The sequence below is a fragment of the Antechinus flavipes genome, chromosome 2 (genome assembly GCF_016432865.1).
Source record: "Antechinus flavipes isolate AdamAnt ecotype Samford, QLD, Australia chromosome 2, AdamAnt_v2, whole genome shotgun sequence".
NCBI lineage: Eukaryota > Metazoa > Chordata > Mammalia > Dasyuromorphia > Dasyuridae > Antechinus > Antechinus flavipes.
Window position 1 is genome coordinate 485,722,574 of NC_067399.1, and position 21,241 is coordinate 485,743,814.

General features: G+C 31.6%; 1 protein-coding gene across 1 annotated transcript in view; it reads left to right on the forward strand.

The window, feature by feature from the left end:
- TENT4B (terminal nucleotidyltransferase 4B) overlaps positions 1–18,374 on the forward strand; it is a 52,445-nt gene extending 34,071 nt beyond the window's left edge. The window contains exons 4-12 of the mRNA XM_051979815.1: positions 2,432–2,552; positions 3,789–3,896; positions 5,657–5,785; positions 7,171–7,384; positions 8,605–8,731; positions 8,824–8,927; positions 9,025–9,212; positions 11,222–11,386; positions 13,179–18,374. Coding sequence (XP_051835775.1) covers positions 2,432–2,552; positions 3,789–3,896; positions 5,657–5,785; positions 7,171–7,384; positions 8,605–8,731; positions 8,824–8,927; positions 9,025–9,212; positions 11,222–11,386; positions 13,179–13,355 — 1,333 coding nt within the window. The 3' untranslated portion in view covers positions 13,356–18,374. The remainder of the gene's footprint in view (positions 1–2,431; positions 2,553–3,788; positions 3,897–5,656; positions 5,786–7,170; positions 7,385–8,604; positions 8,732–8,823; positions 8,928–9,024; positions 9,213–11,221; positions 11,387–13,178) is intronic.
- Positions 18,375–21,241: the final 2,867 nt, after the last annotated feature.

The following is a 21,241-nucleotide window of genomic DNA, read 5'->3' on the forward strand; positions in this document are numbered from 1 at the left end:
ATGTTGCTTTAAAAAATTTTGTTGTTCATTCATTTCAGTTATGCCTGACTCTTTGTAACTGCCATTTGGGGTTTTCTGGATGAAGAGATTGGAGTGGTTTGCCATTTCTTTTTCAAGATTATTTTCTTTTTAAAAATTTTTCAATAGTAATTTTATTTTTCTAAATACATGTAGTTTTTAACATTCATTTTTATAAAACTTTGTGTTCCAAATTTTTTTCCCTCCCTTTCCTCCCTTTTCTTCCAAGACAGCAAGCAATCTGATATAGGTTAAATATGTGCATTTCATTCAAACATATTTGTCATGTTGTGCAAGAAAAATCAGGTCAAAAGGAAAAAACATCAGGAGAGGGAAAAAAAAAAACCCACCAAGTAAACAAACAACATAAAAAAGGTGAAAATACTATGCTTTGATCCACATTCAGTCTCCATAGTTCTCTCTGGATGCAAATGGTATTTTCCATTCCAAGCCTATTGGAATTGCCTTGAATCAGCTCCTTGTTGAAAAGAGCCAAGTCCATCAGAGCTGATCATCACATAATCTTGCTGTTGCTGTGTACAGTGTTCTCTTGGTTCTACTCAGTTTACTCAGCATCAGTTCATGTAGGTCTTCATAGGCTTGATTTGAGCTCAAAAAAATTCATCTTCCTGACTTCGGGCTTGGCATTCTATCCACTATGCCATCTACCTGTCCTATTTTTAAATTTACAAGCATTCATTTTCTCTATTTTCCTGCCTCTTTCACCCTCCTTGCAAAAACAAAAAAACTTCAAACAAATTAGAACCTTAGTAATGGATATACATAGGCAAGCAAAACAAATTCCAGAATTGTCCATGTTCAAAATGTTTTTTTCTGTATCTTGAGTCCATTTTATCCGACAGGAAGTGAATAACATTCTTTATCCTTTGTCCTTTTCAAGTCTATAAGGTTATTATTATTTTTTTAATAGTCATTGCCATTATGTAAATTGTTCTGCTTCTACTCACTTCATTATGTATCAATTTATACTGTTTTCCCATAGCCCCTCCAGCATTTATCATTTTTCTTTTTTTTTATTAACTTTGTTAGTCTGATGATTGGAACCTCTAAAAGTTGTTATAATTTTTTCTAATTATTCATGGTTTAGAATTTGTTTTCATAAGATCGTTGATAACTTAGATTCTTCATTGCTGATAGCTTACGTTCTTCATTTGAGAATTTCCCATTCATATCTTTTTTTTAACCATTCATGCAAATAGCTTTTATTCATGCAGATTTTGAATCATTTCCAAGTTTTTTTAATTCATTCATCTGTCCATCCATGTATGTTTGTACTTATTTAGAAATACTTTTTTTGCTTCTGATAATCTAGAGAATGGTGAAGTCTTAAGCTTTCATTCAGTCTTGTCTTCTAGGAGAAAGAGTCCTTTGGCTGGAGCAGGAATATAAATATTTTTAACTCAGTGAAAATTATTACTATAAATAGTCCTTCGGCTGGGGCAGGAATATAAATGTTTTTAACAGTGAAAATTATTGCAAAACTTGATGCTTGAGGATGTGAAATCCTCAGCCTTATTTTATAAGTTGTTATATATTATTTTCACGGCACGTCTCCTAGCCACTTTTTAAAATTGATATTTTTACCTCTTAACTTGACAATCATATATTCAATCTTCTTGTCTTTTATTTCAACAACTTGACAGATACAGCCCTTTCTCACTACTTTCTTAATTTGTTTTACCCAGTTACTTTTGCTTTATCCTACTTTCCTTTCTAAAAACTTTGTGATGAAGTTCTTCTTCAATTTGAGCCTTTCTTCTTTAGCCCAAGTTGTATTCCTTCAATTTTTCCTTAAATTCTCTTAACTTTCCACTCCTCGAAGTAAAATTTAGACCTTCAGAAGTTCATATTCTTCCACACAACTATAATACCTTTCTTCTTATTCAGCATACTTAGCTCCTGTAGTTCTTTCCCCTTTAGGTATGAATCACACAACCTTCTTTGTAAAGAGGTAAAAAATAAAACTTGTTCGTTTGGCATCTACTTGATTTTCCTATAGGAATCTTAAGATTGCCATGTAAACAATGGATACCTATCTTTCCTTTAAAACCTTTCTTGTCCTTAAGTATGTTGACAGAACATCATGATCCTTTCAGTCTCTCGGGTTTATTACCCTGGGATCATTTGAATTTTCCTTCCATCCCCAGGGTATAATTGATAGGAAGGTGCTGAACTTGTAGTTCTTACTCTGATAATTTGACTGTGTGACCCAGGGCTAATTATATAGCCCTTCTGAGCTTCAGTTTAATTCTGAGTATAGTTATATGAGTTTTATGTGTCTTCCTGGAATTTTAAATTGTTTAAATGTACATTGGGATAATTTATAATTGGAATGCTTGAATGTGAATTAAAACAAATTTTTTTTCTTCAATATTTTATCTTACCTATTTAGTGACATTGATCTTGTGGTATTTGGAAAATGGGAGAATTTACCCCTGTGGACCCTAGAAGAGGCTCTTCGAAAACATAAGGTTGCAGATGAGGATTCTGTGAAAGTACTTGACAAAGCAACTGTAAGTCCTCCCTCATTGGTTCCAGTACTCTGTACCTTCTGTACAGTATTCTGTACCTGTAGGTGCTTTCAGGATAGGCCCTCATGGCAACAATTCTCAGAGCAATACTAAAGTAATTTTAATAGTGAATACAGTAAATGTCTGCAATTATTGCCCATTAATAGCCCTTTGAATTCCTAGATAATTTTTAGGTACATAATGGGATCTTGAGAACAAAACTTTGAACAACTCCTCAAATTAGTTCAGGAGGCTAATTTGTGAACTAATATATTTTACATTATTTTTGAAAAGTTATGTATAAATTGAAGTTTTGTAAACCAAGTTGCATTGTAAACGTACCAGGAGTAATAATACTTAAAACAAAAATCTCAAATGAAATTCTTGTGTAATTTGTAAATTAGCTCCATTAGAAAGTTGGATTTTCTTAAAAGAGAACACCTATAATTTTTCTTGGGGGGGAGATGGTAGAGATTAGTAAATGGATCCATTTCATAGATCTCTTATTCTAGGTTGCCTTTTAAGTTATTACTTTAATACAGTATTCAATTTCCCAAATGGAAGAAATGGTTTTGTTTTTGTTTTTTAATGACTGTAGCTTGAAGCTTCTGATGCCAGTGAAAATGTTCTATATATTTTCTTACTAGAATCATATCAGTAATGTAAAAAATAAAAAGTTCCTTGCCTATATAGATGCATAAAAATATTTGACAATGAATTAGAAAAGTAATGGTCTCAAGATAGGAATTTTAACAAAGATTCCTATTATATATCTATATTTTAAAGAATGAATTAGTATAAGGATTAAAATCCTATTTTCTAGAAGAAACCTTTCCCCATTCTTATAATTTCTGTTTACTTCCAATTTATCCTGTATATAGTTTATTTGTTGTCCATATTTGTTTTCTGTCTCCCCCATAAGATTATGAGCTCTATGAGGGGCAAGGGGGCAATGTCTTTTGCCTCCTTTTGTGTCCTCGGTGCTTAGCACAATCCCTGGCATATAGTAGGTGCTTAATAAGTGTTTATTGACTGACTAACAAAAGATTGAAACATAAATTTGAAGAAAAAGTATTACTTGGGCTGAATACTTAGTATGTATAGTCTGTAAACTATTGAATAAGACAGCTTTTTAACTAGAAATTTTGTCCATGTGTTCAGTCTTCTAATCCTTAATTCCATCCTCCTATTTTTCTTCACTATAAGTTCAACTATTTAATTATACTTTTATGTCTCTAGGTACCCATTATTAAGCTAACAGATTCTTTCACTGAAGTAAAAGTTGATATCAGCTTTAATGTACAGAATGGAGTGAAAGCCGCCCAACTTATCAAAGATTTTACCAAGGTTAGAGAATATTATTGGGAATATGGGCTTAGAAAATTACTTTTGGTTTAAGCCTAGCTTATAGTAAAAATGTATCAAAATGTAATTTTTTAAAAGATTCTAGTATGGTATTTATCAGAAATAATTTTGTTGAATATTGATGATTAAATATTGAAACTTAACTCGGGTGGATCTTGCTGCCCACACTGTCCCTAGTTTCATAGTTTGTTCTCCAGAAGAGCTTTCTTTGAAATTGAAGAAGCCCTTATTATCTCTCTTTTGGGCAATTGCAATAAATTTCATCATTTTCCTTCTCTGTTCAGTCCACTTATATTGCTTCACAGATTTGGTCATGCCATTCTTCTCTCAAGAATCTTCAGTGAGTCCCTATTACTTTTGGGATAAAAGTCCTTAACAGTCTATTCTCAATTTATCTTTTCAAACTTATTTCACATATTTCTCCTCATACCTTCTACTTTCGCTGCAAAGGAACCTATTTGCTTATTCACCATATAAGATATTCCATCTCCTATATCCTGTGCTTCTGTATAAGCTGTTCATCCTTCTTGCAGTGTTCTTCCTTGTTTCTATTTCTTGGAATATTTATCTGATTTCCAGGCTTGCTTAAGTACCCTGTTGTCAAAGAAACATTCTGTGACAATCCCTGTCCCAGACATCAATGTTATCTTCCTACTTAAATTACCATATGTTTATTTTGTTCATATTTTGCATAAGTTGATTCTCCCTGGGGAATAGTCCAGGTTCTCAAGGGCAGAGATTTTTTGTTTTTCTCTGCACTTTATCATCTAGCAAAGAATTGTGCTTAAGTCAATGTTTGGTTAAATGAATGAATACATTACTAATGAATTTCACCACCTTCATTCTCTCTTGTACGGAATTGGAAGGGGCCTCTATTCCCTTGCCTTCATGGAGGGAGATGCTTACATCATTCCATTTAAATGGTATCCATTTACTATATATAGTTTTTTATAATTCACAAAGAGATGTCATTATTGGCTATCTCCATTTTATAAAAAAGGAAATTGAATCTTAGAGAAATTGATTTTTACCTACAGTCCCACAATAAATATATGTCACATCGAGTCCTGGAACCCAGGACTAATGACACCAAATTCCATGCTCTTTTTATGTTGTTAACCTACTCCAGAATTTAATTTATAAGTTTTTCAACCAAATATTTTTTCTTGTGATAGTTTTTGAGCCCATTTTCCTTAGTTCTTTTTAGAGAAAAATTTGGCTATTTTATACTCTTCTTAGACTTTGTATGTTTCAGGTATTTTGTGACATTTAAATTAAACCTTTAGACTTTTCTTCTTCAGTAGTCTTCACTAGTTCTTCTTTAAAAAAAAAAAATTCTTTCTATTTATCTTTTATGTTTCTACAACTTGTTTTTGCAATTCAGGGTAGCTAAATTTGAATTTGCCTGTTGAGTACAATATAATTTTTAATATATCATAATTTTTTAAAATGCCTCTTTGCATTTGGAATTGTAAATCCAAATTAATTGTAATTGTAATTGGATTGACTGTAATCTAAGTAAAACAGTTCCTTGAAATTCTGCCAATTCAGTTTTTTGGAATGCCTAGAATTTTCACCAAAATTTTCCACAGGTGGTACTAAACACAGTGCATTCCAATAGTAGGCGCTCTTATGGGTAATTATTTGAATGATTGAGCCTATTTTGTTTTTTGGTCATTCCCAAAGTTCTTGAGGTTTTTATAGGAATTGATCAAAATATAACTATGTTTCTTTTTTTTCAGAAATATCCTGTATTACCTTACCTGGTTTTAGTATTGAAACAGTTCTTATTACAGAGGGACCTTAACGAAGTGTTCACAGGTGGAATTGGTTCTTATAGCCTCTTTTTAATGGCAGTCAGTTTTCTTCAGGTGAGTGATAAGGAACAGTCTATATTCATATGTGTTATAATTTCAAACATACTTATATTTTTTTAAAATTAAGCTCTAATTAGTTGTTTACATGACTTTGAATATCATAAAGCTTTTTAAAGATGAACATTAAATATGCGTATTTTCAGTAAATCATAGGTACTGGAAAATATTAAGAAAAAGGTTTTTCTTATAAGTTTTCTATTTTGGTTCTATATAAATTTGTATGTATTTGATGATTTTCATTGGACCATTTTGCCCCCATAAATATGGTCTGATTTTCATAAATTTTAGGTATGTAGCTGAATTAATATAGCTATTTAATGGATTAAAAGAAATAGTTTTGTTCTCTTATGCTATTTGTTTTTGTTTAGTCTGTTTTTACCTTCTTTAATTTAGTGTTATCTTGAAAAATGCCAACCAAGTATGTGCCAATTATATGGGTTTTCATAGAATCTAGGTTCTTTTTTTATGGTTACATAGTTTTTTATTGCTATCAGCATATTCTGGCCATAAAGTAATATACAACTCTTTATAATTAAAACTTAATTATTTGAGTTAGGACACGCCAACCAATAAGAGCAAATACTAGAAAAATTTTCTTGTGTTTAGGATGTGAACTCATATAGTCCTAATCACACCACTAGTGGATGAAAATTATACATCATTAATGTAGTGATCTGATTTACCATATTTATGGTTCCAGCTCTAAAAGAGTTAAGTTTCTAGCCCTTATGGCTACCATAATACTGAACAGCCAAATCTTCATCCCTTCAGTTGGACACCTGTGTTTATTGCAGTGCTTAGTGTATAACCTTTAGCTTATAAAGTGGTCTTTATGGTTAATGTATGGATTGTTTAGAGATTGTGTCAAATTCAAATTATCTTAATACTTTTTGGATTTTGAGCTTCAACCCAAATTGGACTCAATCTGCATAATATGGCTTGTACACTTGTGTCTCCACACTTCTGTTTATGCAGTTTCTGAAATATCTTGCATCTTTCTCTTTGCTTTTAAAGCCCAACTTAAATATCATCTCTTGTGTGAAGAATTCTCTGATTTCCTTGGTGGTAACAAGCAGTTTCATCTGATTTCACATAGCACTCTGTTCTTTATTTTTATTATGTACCTCTCATGGCATATTATATATGTGTATATGTCATACTCTCATTAGACTATAAGCTCTGTGAACACAGAATCCTATATGAGGCTTATGAGACTGGCTCTTATGTAATTTTTGCATCTTCTCCAGCTTCTAATACAGTGCTTTATAGTTCTTAATATAAATGTTCTTTTAAAATTCCATAGAGATGTAGTATTTTTTATTTCTTAGACTCCAAGGAAGAATCAAAAAAAATTGTTCTTTTTTTTTCCTTCTGCCCAGCTGCATCCCAGGGAAGATGCTTGCATACCCAATACCAACTATGGTGTTCTCTTAATAGAATTTTTTGAGTTGTATGGACGTCACTTCAATTATCTCAAGACTGGCATCCGGATAAAGGATGGTGGTTCATATGTGGCCAAAGATGAAGTGCAGAAAAATATGCTGGATGGTTACCGGCCATCAATGCTGTATATTGAAGATCCCTTACAGCCAGGTATTAAAGTTGTTAGATTTTTTGGAACCTATAGAAAATGAATAATCAGTTTATTGTAGTTTGAAATCACTTTTCTTATGTGGCAGACCAAGAGAATAACTTCCATATCAGTTTGGAGAGTAGATCTTCTATTCACCTTTGTCAGTCAAAAAGAATCATTCATTATATGATGTACAGTTGTGTGGTATATTTGGTAATTTTTTTTCTGAACCATCTCTTCCTTTGCATCTAACAAGATTTCAACTAGGACTTTGATGTGTTATACTTTAATATATGATTAGTGTGAAGATAGTTAATGGCAATGAGAATTATAGGTATATACCTGAATTAATAAATATAGCTGTTTAATGGATTAAAGAGGTGATTTTGTTCTTTTGTGCTATTGTTTTTATGTAGTCTGTTTTTGCCACCTTTAATTTGGTATTATCTTAAAAAGTACCCACAAAGTACCTTTTCCCTTAGATTTTCAGTGTTACATTATTTTATATCCAATTTTTGTATTGGTAGTCATTTAAAAAGCTATTCTTTTTCATCAGTCATTCTTTCTTAGAAATTTTGGCAATGAGTGATAGGGCATCTTGGTGTGGTGTAGTAGATAGAGTATCAACTCTGGAATGAGGGGGACCTGAGTTCAAATTTGGCATTAGACAATTTAACACTTCCTAGTTGTGTGATCCTAAGCAAGTCATTTGACCTCAATTAATTTTGGGGGAAGTATACAACAACAGAAAAGACAGTAAGGACAAGTACTCACTAGTGAAATTTAAAAGTAGTAGCTATGGTTTAGGAAACTTCAACTTCACTAATGATCTAGAGATCTTTTAAGGCTATATTCTGGTAAATTTTCTGATTTAGTGTTGTTTTCTCCTTTGGAAAAAAGGAGAAGAAATTTAGAAATTGTAACAATGTTAGAATTTTGAGGATAGCCATAGGCCTGTTCCTTTTGGCATATGTTTATTTTTTAACCTATGATACAATCTTTTTTGGCAAAACAATTTGAAGTCATCTGAAGATGCCTTAAAAATAAGTACTGGATGTGTGATAGATATATTCAGAGATTTGGTATAGAATCATTTTTAAAAGTAGGTAGCCAAAATTTTGAATGTGGTTCATGCTGGGTTATTATATACTGTAAGATAAAATATAATTTCAGCTTTTATAATTTCAAATCAAGTAAACAGTAAAACTTTACTACATTTATGTATGCATTTATTTTTAAGGTAATGATGTTGGAAGGAGTTCATATGGTGCCATGCAAGTGAAACAGGCTTTTGATTATGCATATGTTGTTTTGAGTCATGCGGTATCACCAATAGCAAAGTACTATCCCAACAACGAAACTGAAAGGTAAAAGTAGAATTAAAATCAGTGGATCAAATCAAGTCATGAGTTCTATATTTTTATATTCTAATCTGTTTTTCTTTTTAAAATATTTTCAGCATATTAGGTAGAATAATTAGAGTGACAGATGAAGTGGCTACATATAGAGATTGGATATCAAAGCAATGGGGCTTGCAGAATAGACCTGAACCTTCATGCAATGGTAAGATTTTCTATATTTATTTAATCTTACATGGACTCTTATACATTGTACATATTTATGGGAAGAAACGTTTTCCAATTTCTTACCACTCTTTCAGGAAACGGTGTTACCTTGATAGTAGATAATCAGCAGTTAGATAAGTGTAACAATAATCTATCTGAAGAGAATGAATCCCTGGGAAAATGTAGAAGTAAAACTTCGGAATCTCTTAGTAAACACTCTTCAAACTCTTCATCAGGTCCAGTGTCTTCCTCTTCTGCCACGCAGTCCAGTTCTAGTGATGTTGTAAGTATTTAAATATAAACATTTTTTGGAATTAGTTCTATTGTGCTAACAGTATTTGAACATTTATAGCTCATCTTTTGATTACTGAATAATATCTAGGCATTTAATTATTAAATTATTTGTTGATTAGTTATTGGTGGTCCATTTATTTAATAGTTTTCTTTTTGACCAATAAGTTTGAATTTAATATTTTAACTTTACAGAGGATATTAAAATACTACTACTAAGTAAAGCAAAAAGTGAAATTTTCATTCGCTAAAAAAAGAGTCAGTCAGCAAATAATATTATTTATGTATACATAAATATGCATACTCAAGATCAAAATGCATGTTTTCTGTTTCCTCTGAAATTCTCAGAAGTCTCAAGGTGAAGTCAAAGATGCTTTCAAGAGTAAGTAGAGCAGCCACAAACCAGAAAAATTAGGAATTGTGTAACCTATGATTGCCAATAGAAGAGACACTTATAGGGCTTAGAGGGAAGACAGGGTAAGAAAAGGGGAAAAAAAGGTTGCATAGAAACCAGGGCATACAATGTGACAGTAATATGGGGCCCATAACATTGAAGTTTGCACTAATAGGTCTGAATAACTGAAATTTTTTTTCCTCTAAATTTTTTCCCCTCTCAATTACTTATAACATTCTTTTAAAAATTAATTTTGAATTCCAAATTCTTCCCCCCACCATTGGGAAGATAAGCAATTTGATTGATATAGGTTATATATATGCACTCGTATAAAATACTTTCATACTAGAAAATAGATCAAAAAACATGAAAAAAGAAAGTAAAAAATAATATGCTGTGATCAACATTCAGATTCCATCAGTTCTTTTTCTGGAGGTTACTAGCATTTTTCATCATAAGTTCTTTGAAATTGTTTTTGATTTTTCTATTGCTGAGAACAGCTAAGTCATTCATATTGATCATCATATAATATTGCATTTACTATGTATGGTGTTCTGTTTTTGCTCACTTCACTTTTGCATCAGTTTATGTAATATATCTTCTTAGATTTTTCTAAAAGCATTTGGCTCATCATTTCTTTCTGTCAGAATCATATGCCACAACTTATTCAGCCATTGTTCAATTGGTAAACATCCTTCCAGTTTCCAATTTTGTTGTCATCACAAAATGAAATGCTATAAATATTATTGTACACAAAGGTCTCTTTCCTTTCTTTTTTGATCTCTTTGGGACAAAGACCTCTAGTGGTGGTATTGTTGAGTCAGAGTTTATATTCAGTTCATCAACTGAGCATTTTTAATCATAGAATGTCAGAAATTTAAGGAGCATTAGCAATTATCTAGTTCAATTCCATCATTTTATATATAATCTAGATCCAAAGAGAAGAAACTTTTGTTGGTGATAGAGCCAGAACTAGAACTCAAGTCTTCTAAGAGGCAACATGGGGTAATGACTGTACTTTGAGTCGGAAATATTGGGTTTTAAGTCCTGTTTCTGATACTAATTCTATGACCATACATGACTCATTTAACCTTGGGAAGCTTTAGTTAGATAAATGAGGAGGTTGGATTATATAAATTATATGGATAAGTATGGATTATATAAATGGCCTATAAGGTTTCTTCTAGCTTTAAATTTTTAATCTTGTAATCCTAATTTTTAGTCCAGTATTCATCCTGTTACAACATGCCATTGTTGCTGGCTTTTGAAGCTCCATTCAAGGGGAAGTAACAGAAGCTAAGGATTGAATAGGGTTTTAATTATGTTTGAAAATGAATAGGAGCCCCTTTACTTACTTAGAAGTTCCTTAAACTTGGTAGTTAAATTTAGAGGCAAAAATCAAGTTCTTTAAAAAAAAAAAAAAAAACTATTAAAAAACTCCAACCAAAACCTTGTCAGTTCTAGGAATTCTTTTAGAACTTTAACTTCTAAAAGGATTTATTTAGTCCAAAGGACATTTGTTGTTGAAATATAATTTTATTATTTTCTCTTGATAACTGAACATTTTAATTGCTAAATATTCAAACCAGTGTGTGATTTGTGTTAAGGATTCTGATGCAACACCATGCAAAACATCTAAGCAGCTGATTTGTCGTCAGTCTACTGTGAACAGAGTGGGATCACAAGAAGCATCTTTGGAATCCTCCCAATCAGGAGGGAAAATACAAAACAACCAAGCTCCTAATTCAGCCAATAGCACTAACAAATCTCAGGTATGTGAAATTTCTATTCTAATCATTATTCATCTTTAACACAGAATATTTTTATGGAATATTTTAATGTTAAATATGAAAAGTATGAATTATTTAAATAAAATCCTATTTTAAAAAAATTATTAGGGAATACATTTATTTTGTCAACGTATAAAATTCCATAGTACAATGGGTACTTAATAAGACTCTTCCTAATGATAGAGCTCTTTCTAAATTAACACAATTTATACTAAATCTAGTACCTTAAATGGGCCATTCATTTCTATAGAAAGACTACCATAATGTTTCAAAGTGATACTAATTATCACAAGCATCTTTGCATGATACTATAATATGGTTTATACATAACCTTGTTGGGTACTTTGGAGTTTTATGTGTTGATATGAAGTGCTGAGCTCTGAATTGAACAAACTATTGTTAGTTATGACTTGTTAAAAGCCATAGTTTGTATTTCAAGTCTTTAAATTGTCTAAAAATTGCTATGTCCATGAATAGAGAATCAGAATTAAAAAAAAAAAAAGAAATGTTTTCTATATACAGTAATATGACAAGGAGACCATTGTCAGCAAGGAACAACACATGACAAAGGAAATAGCAAACTATAAAATTAGAAATAAGAAATAAAGCACAGAAGTGATTTTTATATCTAAAAGTATCACTATATTACATTACAGTACAATAAAAATTGTTCTTAATTCCTCAGACTCATTTAAAAATGAATATTATTCATATTGTACTTTGTTAAAAGAAAGTGTCAGAAAAAATTATCTAAACGAACTCTGACCAGACTTTGTGGCATATGCCTGTAATCCCTGCTATATGGGGGGAAGCCAAGACTGGTAGATTGTGTGAGCTTGGGAGTTCTGAGCTACTAAACTAAGCAAAGTCTGATGCCAGTATGATGGACTCCTGGGAGTGGTCACCAGGCCATTTCAGGAAGGACAAACCAAGTCCAGGTTTTGATTTGAATAAATAGAAGAACAGTTAAGAACAGTTTTAAAGTTCTGGTGCTTATCAGCAGTGGGGTTAGGTTTATGAGTGATTGCTATACCAGGTGAAATAGGGAGAAAAATCTTAGAGAGAGAGAGAAATGACTTAATTTTGAACAGTGTCCAATAAATGAGATATGATAGAAAAATTTTGAAAGTTTAGTCAACTCTTTTTGTTTCTGTTGAAGCATTTTGTTCTTACCTAACATTCATTTCTGAATATAACTGTGCCTTGTCTTCTTCTGAACTAGAGAATGTTTCCTTGGTCAGCAAAATTAATTCAGCAGTTCAGGAAAATTAGTCAAAATATTGATCCTATGTGATAGGAAAATTATATGTAGCATTCCATATTTTTTTTTCCATTTCTCATGTAGCCTCCTGCCCCCACTCATACACAGTGAAGGGAATATATAGTATAATTTAAATCCCATACTGATTTTCTTATGCTGTTGTCTTATGGTCCTCTCTTGGTAACATGTGGTCAGGGAGAAATTTTGATATTGGCATAAGTAGAACATTATTAGGGTCTGTATTTGTAGGCCTTGAATTAAATTTGTTATTTGCTTAAACTGCTTCTGTAGTAAAGATTAAATATTAAAGTTTTAAGTATATCAAATTAATATAGTATTAAAAGATCATTATTATAGCATCTTATGATCAGGTTTAACTCTTTTTGAAGACTTAGATGTTAAATGTTTTCTAATGATGATAATCATTACTATTATTTAAACATGGATTGATATCTAGGACTGTTTTCTGTTTTAATATATGATATTCATGATTTTTTTTCCTCCTTTCTACAGCATGGATCAGCAAGGTTATTTCGTTCTTCCAGCAAAGGCTTCCAAGGTACAACTCAAACAAGCCATGGCACCTTGATGACAAACAAACAGCATCAAGGCAAATCAAATAATCAGTATTACCATGGCAAAAAGAGGAAACACAAGAGGGACGCAGCCCTTTCAGACCTTTGTAGATAGTTACCAATTTTATGATTGACTGTTCTTCTGTGTGCAATGATCTCATGCTACACGATAGTTTGATAGCAACTCCTGGGATTCATTCAGGAGCTTCAGACTGTTCAGACGTTGATTAGCAACTGCATTTTTTTCCCAGCTCGCCACGGAATGGATCATGAAGACTGACAACTACAAAAACAAAAAGGAAAAAAAAGGCTGCTCATTTGATAAGTCATATGCTATACAACAGGGTCATTTTAAGATTTAAAAGCTTGAATGTAAAATAAATATATATCCCATCAGCTTTATGCTGAATTGTAGGGGTAGTATTCAGTGTGTGTAGGGGGTGGTATAAACAAAAACTAAAAGTTTAAAAGGAGGGGGGAAGGAGAAAAAATGTATTTTGTGAGAAAACCAGATTTAAAAGGTGAAAGTGATTTGTGCATGATTTTTTTTATTATTTTTGCATATATTTACCATTTTATTGTGTGTGTATATATATAGAAAACCATATTATAGGAAATTGACATTTGTAATAGTGGATTTGTTAATACTTTTTACATAACATTACTGTTTAAATTGTAAACAGAATTTTCTCAGGATTAGTTTGAAAAATAATCTGAATTGTCATCTTAACATCCATATGTAGGAACGTGATTAGTTCTGTTATTCAGAATTTGTTTTCCTCAGCATTGAAATGAATTAATAGAACACTTGTGACCTGCTGCAAAAGTTTTTCCTCAAAAAAGAAAAGATTTATGGTGGCAAATGAAGTTTATTTTATTTTGTAAAATGTGTACTATGTATTTTTGTGTAAACACTGAAAAAACTATAGTCATCTCTGATAATTAGCTCGCAACTATTTCCTATAGTGCCCTTGTCTTTGGCAGTGGGCAGTTACACTACTTTGTTTTTCTTTGCAGTCTTTTTTTTCTTCCTAAAAAGGAAAAAAAAAGCCACCTGAATGTTGTCCATTCTTGTTGCAGTAAAAAAAAAAAACAAAAAACAAAAAACAAAACAAAAAAAAACCTCAGCTCGAGTTCTACAAACATTTGCATGCCAGCTTCTTTAATCTTCGTGCTTGCGTGTACTTGTTTTTCTCATTCTTTCTTCTTTTTTAAATTCATGCTAAACTTCTGTGGGAGAGAATAACTGTTTAAGCTTTAATGAAATCATACTTATAAAACTATTTTCTTATACTCCACTTTATGCTTTTGGTATTGTTTATCTTTAAAAATTAAATGGTCTTTGATAAAGGACATATTTCGTATTGCCTTATTAAGACCAAACACTTCTTGTCATCCCATTCTTTATCCTGCCCTTTTCATTGAATTGTTACCTTTAATTAAAACTTTTTTAAACATTGGCTTGTTTTAATCATACTGTAAATTTAGGTTATGGTCAATTGAATGCCTTGAGTGCAAATGAGATGTAAAATTCTGTTATTCACCACATGTTGAGTTTGAAACTGAGCTGGGGAAAAATTGAACATAATAGAATGTTAAATAGCTTTTATGAAAATGCTTCCTTGAAAGGGAAAAGTGCTTCTACGTTCATCGTCAATGTGTATGACTATTATATAATGAAGCCATTCCTGAGAATGAGGATCTTTTATATATGCATATATATGTATACGTATATGTATTCATATTACATGTGTGTGTGTATATATATACACATATACACACACACATACACACATATATATATACATATATATACACATCTATAGGCTTTTAAAATTTTCTTTTATATACAGTTACAAAGTACCAGACCAACCAGACATTAATGGACACTATTAGTGCAACAACTTTTTAAATAAAATAATGCTAAAATATGACCAAAACCAATGTCATCACTGAAATCAATATTTCAATATGTTAGTGTTTTACTTCAAAAAGGAAAAGTACGTTCCAAAAGATGGAAACTCATAACACTTACCTTGTATAAACAGTATAAGAGTTTTAAATATGATGTTAATTTGACAATGTTTTAAATTTTAGATTCACATTTTGTTCAGATCAACTAATTTTTATCAACAGGATGTTGAGCTTTTGTTTATAGAAACTAGTTCAAGTCATACCACATGATGCATAATCACAGTATTTATTTTGTTTTTTTTTTTTTTTTTTTTAGATTATTGTGAATGTGTAGACTTTTGTTTACTGCTTAGGGAGAAATTATTTATAAAATTATATAATCCAGTATTAGCTGCTATTAGCAAACTGTTTCAGATATATAAAACTTGCAAAGATCTGTGTTGCATTGGCCACACTGACTTTTTTTTGTTGTTGTTGTTTTGTTTTTGTGTTTTAAAGAATCACCCTCATTGTTGAAAGCAAATGTACTCTTAGGGTGCAGGTATTAGTGTTTCAATAAGCATGTGATTATTTTAAGGTGGTGGTAGCGGGAAGATAATCTTGATTCCATTGGGAATCTTAGGTTTGCCTCAATTTATGGTTTTCATAAATTTATTGGAAAAATCGCTTTTCCTGGACTGCTCAAGTTTCTTTTTGGTAAACAGTATCTTTCTAAAAGACAAAAAAAAAAAAAAAGCATGAAGGAAAATTGAGGTGTGTGTTACATTTCCTCAAATGACCAGCATTGTATTCGTAAATACTGTATATCTTGCAAATCTTTATTTAAAAAGGACAGTTGAACTGTTCATTTTTCAATCTGAAGTAAAATACTTTCAAGAACTTTTAGTTTGCCTGCTCATTTGTCTTGTACATTTCATCTCTGTATTTGACTTCCGTCTAATTCCTTTTTGAGTTTCAATATTTTGTGCAGATTTTGTGACTGAAAAAATAAATGTTTCATCTAAATATTGTAGTTCATCAGCATCCTTGAAACATTTTTCTTTGCAGTATTGTAGAACTGGATATTTACAAATTATTCCTGTTTGTGTCATCAAAAGTTTATTTTTGTTGATTGTGTTTGTGCTTCATGTGTGTCTAGCTGCATTTAAAATTTTAATAGAAATGAGATAATGGTTCTTTGAAGTGCTGAAGCATCAAGAATTATAAATATAGATTTTGGATGATTATATTTTGCTATTGCTTAAAGGCTGTTTATACACTTTAAAGAATTCAGTTAAAGTGTCAATATTTGCAAAGGATGAAGAGACCAGGTGTTCTGCTTTGGAGAGATATATTGCATTTGGTTTCTATCATAGGTTGTTAGAGTTATAAAACCTACTGGTTTTATGTCTAGCTGTCTTTGAACCCTCCCAAAGGGTTGAATGTCTATTTGTGCCTCTTTGATTTGCTTTCTAGTTGCTTGCTCCTCTTTGAGCTTGCTCCTGAGATTTAGGCTTCATTTGCTTGGGTTCCATTTTTCCTCAACTAAGTCTTCATGGTTCATCAGAGCAAAGCATGGGCAAGGAAGACTTTCCTTTTTCTCTTTCCTTTGGGGCTTTATATTACAATGGGTTTTCTTCCCACCCTCCTATCCCACCCTTACCTTCCCAGCCTCAGTAATGGTAAGTGTTATACTTCCCTAATCTATGAACTAGTTTTTGGGTTATAAATTAATGTGACCTGTAAATAGCAGAACCATAGTGCTGTGATTTGTTCTTTGCAAGAGCCTTTATAACTAGGATGACCAGGGTAATTTTATTGATGTTGTGTTGAAATGTTCAGAAACCATTATTAATAGGTTTCTGTAAGTTTTGTTGGTATTTCCATTATTTATGATGATATCCTGTTAATTGTTTTAAATTTGATCCACAGTTGGAAACTTATGGTTGCCTTCAATTATAGCATGCTATTGATTTTTAAAAATCACTTTGATATTAAAAAATAAGGGGGAAAATTCAGTTATAACTAGGGAATGTTCCTAGGAAAATGGATATTTCTGAACTAAATTTTTAAAAATTAATGTCAGACTTTTTTCTTCTAATAATTTCAAATTTCCAACCTGATAAATCATAAAAATGGTTAAAGCAACAACCAGAAAAACTTGCTATTTCCTCTCATTGACCAGCTCTGTTAACTGTGTATGAGTGGAAAGCATAGTTCTCCTGATTATCAATTTTATATACTGATAGCCAGGACTTCATGAATGGCTGGTGCACATTTATTTGAATAGGAAAAAGTCAAATTAAAATTTTGCATTGCAGTTTTTGCCAGTGAAGTAATTGATTTAGTGAAACATTTCAGTAATAATGTAGCATAAATATTGAAACAAATATTTGTATAAGTGTTTCATTGAAAATACTGTGTTTGCTTTTCCTCAGGTTCTAAACCTTTACTTTGAGATTTAGATCACTCTTCAGTCTGACAGAAATGGAAGTTTTGTGGAAAATAAGTGTTTAAAATTGTAATAAGCTGTTTGATTTAACATAACCAAGGAACAAGCCAGATTTCACTGTGAAAGTTACTTATATGGTTAACAACTTTGTTTCTCTATGATGTCTTTTTTCTTATTGATAGTATTAAATGTTTTTAATACTGTTGTCAGAGCTAGGTCTTATAAGCTTTTCAACTTACCTTCAAACCTCAAACAACAGATTAATCAATTTTTTTCCATCAGAGAGAGTGATCCAAATATAGGTCAAAACTGTTATTAGCAAGAAAGCCTTATTTTTTATAGGCTGGTTTGGATAAAATACCTAGAGCCTAATATCAAAAACTAAAAATTCTTTTAGTAATGTCTGATATTTTGTTTCCCCGATCTCTTTTTTAAAGCATTTTAGCTTTTAAGGTTTGTACTTTAAAGTGCGTGCCTTAGTATTGCTTAAAATGGCCCATGGTTCAAAACCTCTGATCTAGAGCTATAGGAAGAACTAAAATGCTAGTGACAGTGAGTGGTCACCTTGCTGTTGTTGCTTCAGCAAGCATGGGCTTGTTTGTAATTTGCTGAAAGAAGTTGTAGCTGTATGAATGAATCCCAAACAGGTACTTTATTGGGGGTAGTGTGAAAACTAGGTGTCCTCTTAATTTGTGTATCCGAGTCAAAGTTTCTATTTCAAGTGATTATCTGTGTATCTGTATTCATCTCAAGACCTAAAATGTCAAATAAAATCCTTGCAGATCCATAGCCTTTGCTACTTTTTGTTGAATCCGTTTCCATGTGGTATGATGTAAGGGGTGGGGGGAGGCCATTACCAGATGCTGGTTAACAATTTTAACGAGTAGTTATATTCATGTTCGCTTTATTCCTTTGTCCTATACATACTATAATTCTTTGAGATAATTACAAATAATAAAGTATATGGGTGGTACTATAATACAAAGTCACAAAATGGGAGGAGGGAACTTCACCAGGAGAAATTTATCCCTAAAGATAGCAATTTTATTAAATTCTTACCATTCAGGGATGAGTCTTACATGAAATTAAGGAATTAGACAGGTAAGCATTTTGATTCCCCCAGGAATAGCTAATTGCGTGACAGTTCTTTATCCAGAACCTTTAAAGAAGAGAGCTTATTGATTATCTGTCAAATTCTTTAGGCTGAAAGTTATGTTCATGTTATTTTGGGATTTCCACATAATAAAACATCTTTGTCATAGTTTCCCTTTTCACTTAGTTGCCTAAAATTACTTTGTAACTTCTAACCTCAGGATTTAAGATTCATTACTGCTTTCTTGTATATAATTTTTTACATACATTAAATTTGAAGACCCTTTAAAATTATAAATCCTTATAATCCTGACCCTGGGAATTTTGGCTACAAAATTCAAAGTTACTCATTCCCTTTGATAACTTCAGTCTTGTTTGATTTTAAATGCCAGAGGTACAAGAATAAAGTGTGACTATTCAAATCTGTCATCTTCTGGTATCAGAATTGGTGAAGGAACATCCAGAGAATCCTATTATAGTTGAATATTTCATTGAATGTACACACACTTGGCAAGTTTGGATTTTAATCAATACTTTTTGCTTATTTCCTTCTCTGATTAGTGTTGCCTTCAGTTCTAAGAAATGCAGACTCCTGTGAAGTGTTGGAGGTTTGAATCGTCCTGAAAGCTTCCAAGTTTTATCTAGTTACAACTGCAGCGAGACACTGAGGAATCCACCGCAGCAAGAGATTTAATACAAATGATTTACTAAAGTTCAACATTTCCTGAGGTCATTTAATTGGGCAGCAATTATGAATATTATGAAAGAATTGCACATCTTGTCTGGAAACTTTTTAAAGCTAACTACAGTTTCTTCAAAGATGCAAATTGTTTACCTTGAGAATTTTATAAATTGCATTTCTATGCAAATTTGTCCTCAGTGGTACCACCCATTTTCTTATTCATAATCTGTGATCCAATAAAGGCTCTGTGCTTTCATTCAGTTTTCAAGCATCTGTTATGAACCTTTGTGTAAAATTTGATAATTGTTTCTCCCCTGTTTTTCCTCTTATTTGTTCTATAAATGACATTATTTTGCAATGATTATACTTAAGTGAAGATTATGATTTGCCTGAGATTTAGAAGTTAACCCATTATCTCTATAACATTTTCATCCCTTTAAAAAAAAGTAGCTTTAGGATACCACTAGTTTGCTCTTGCCATTTCTATAAAAATTGGGATTTTTATATACTAATCAGTTATCAGTACTTTGTTCAGAACCAGTAATACCTAAGCAACATCATCCAATACCCCCAACTTAGTTATTAATGAACTTGATAAGCTGTTTTGAAACACAGGATCATAATAACTTTTAATACTATTTGAATGTTGGTTTAAATAAAAAAAGTAACACCTTTAACATAGAAATAGCTAAGTCAAGCCTGACCTAGGTTTTCTACCATGACAAATATAAATTACAAATGAACAGTTGTTCGTGATACAATCCTTTAATTAATCAACCTAATGGAAAGAAACAGTAAATAATCTCCAATTTGTAACACTGTCAAATATAAGACGGGCCAATAACTTCCTGCTTGTTAAGAGTGTTAAAGAACAGATTCTTTTTCAGGACTAAGGCCCCTTTGCGGCTCTTTCAACTCTGAGATTTTGTGAATGTATATGCTTTATGCTTAAACCTGGTCTCTGATTGATTTGGCCAATGGACCTTATCTGGATAGTGAAGAAATCACTATCAAGTGATCAAGTGGATCAAGAAAAGTCGCTCACATATGACCAAAAGTTAACCATGTAATGTGACAATTTCATGGGGGAAAAAAAGCCTAATCAAGTTGATCTTAGTGATATATTTTTTCAAAATGTGGATAACTTTTGGTATCCCAAAGGCATTAATTAGTGTTGTAACTGGACTCCTTGCAGGTTTGGGCTTTTTGTTTGTTTCACCCACATAATTTGTATCAGTACACTTTAGAGGATAAGTATACTAAGAATAATTTGAAGAGAGAAGTTTTGATTCATAAATGCTTGGGCAACTTTGAGAATGACTTGACTTAAAATAAAACTAGGATCCTTTCACAGTAATATTAAAAGTTATGAGATTCTTGCCGTTAAGTATAAAGTATTATTCCAATGCACTTATTGACTGGAGGTTAGAGTTCAACAAGTTTAGATAATTCTTTGCTGAGCCATTCTTTGTAGTTTTTTTTTTTTTTAAGACAAACTTACTTGAACTAACAGGTTACTTTTAAAAGTTATTATATTTCCTATCTATCATTTGAAATTTTTGTTAGGATATAGGTATAAAACATTGCTAACATAAGCAGTATTTCTAAAGTTTTTTTGAAATTCAATCCTTATAAAGTTAATAGTTTTATTAATACTATTTCTAGGAATTCTGTGTGTATAAGTCAGAAGAAAGAACTCTTTAAATGATGGAAATATCACTTTGTTTTCATTTTCTTATATTTCATAATGCCTGTACATCCTTTTGCATGATTATCTTTCAAAAAATGTCTCTGCTAACATAGGGTGGATATGAAAATTTAATGGTGGGCAAAAGGAAAGAATTAACCAAGAGCCAGAACCCACCCACAGCATCTGTTGACC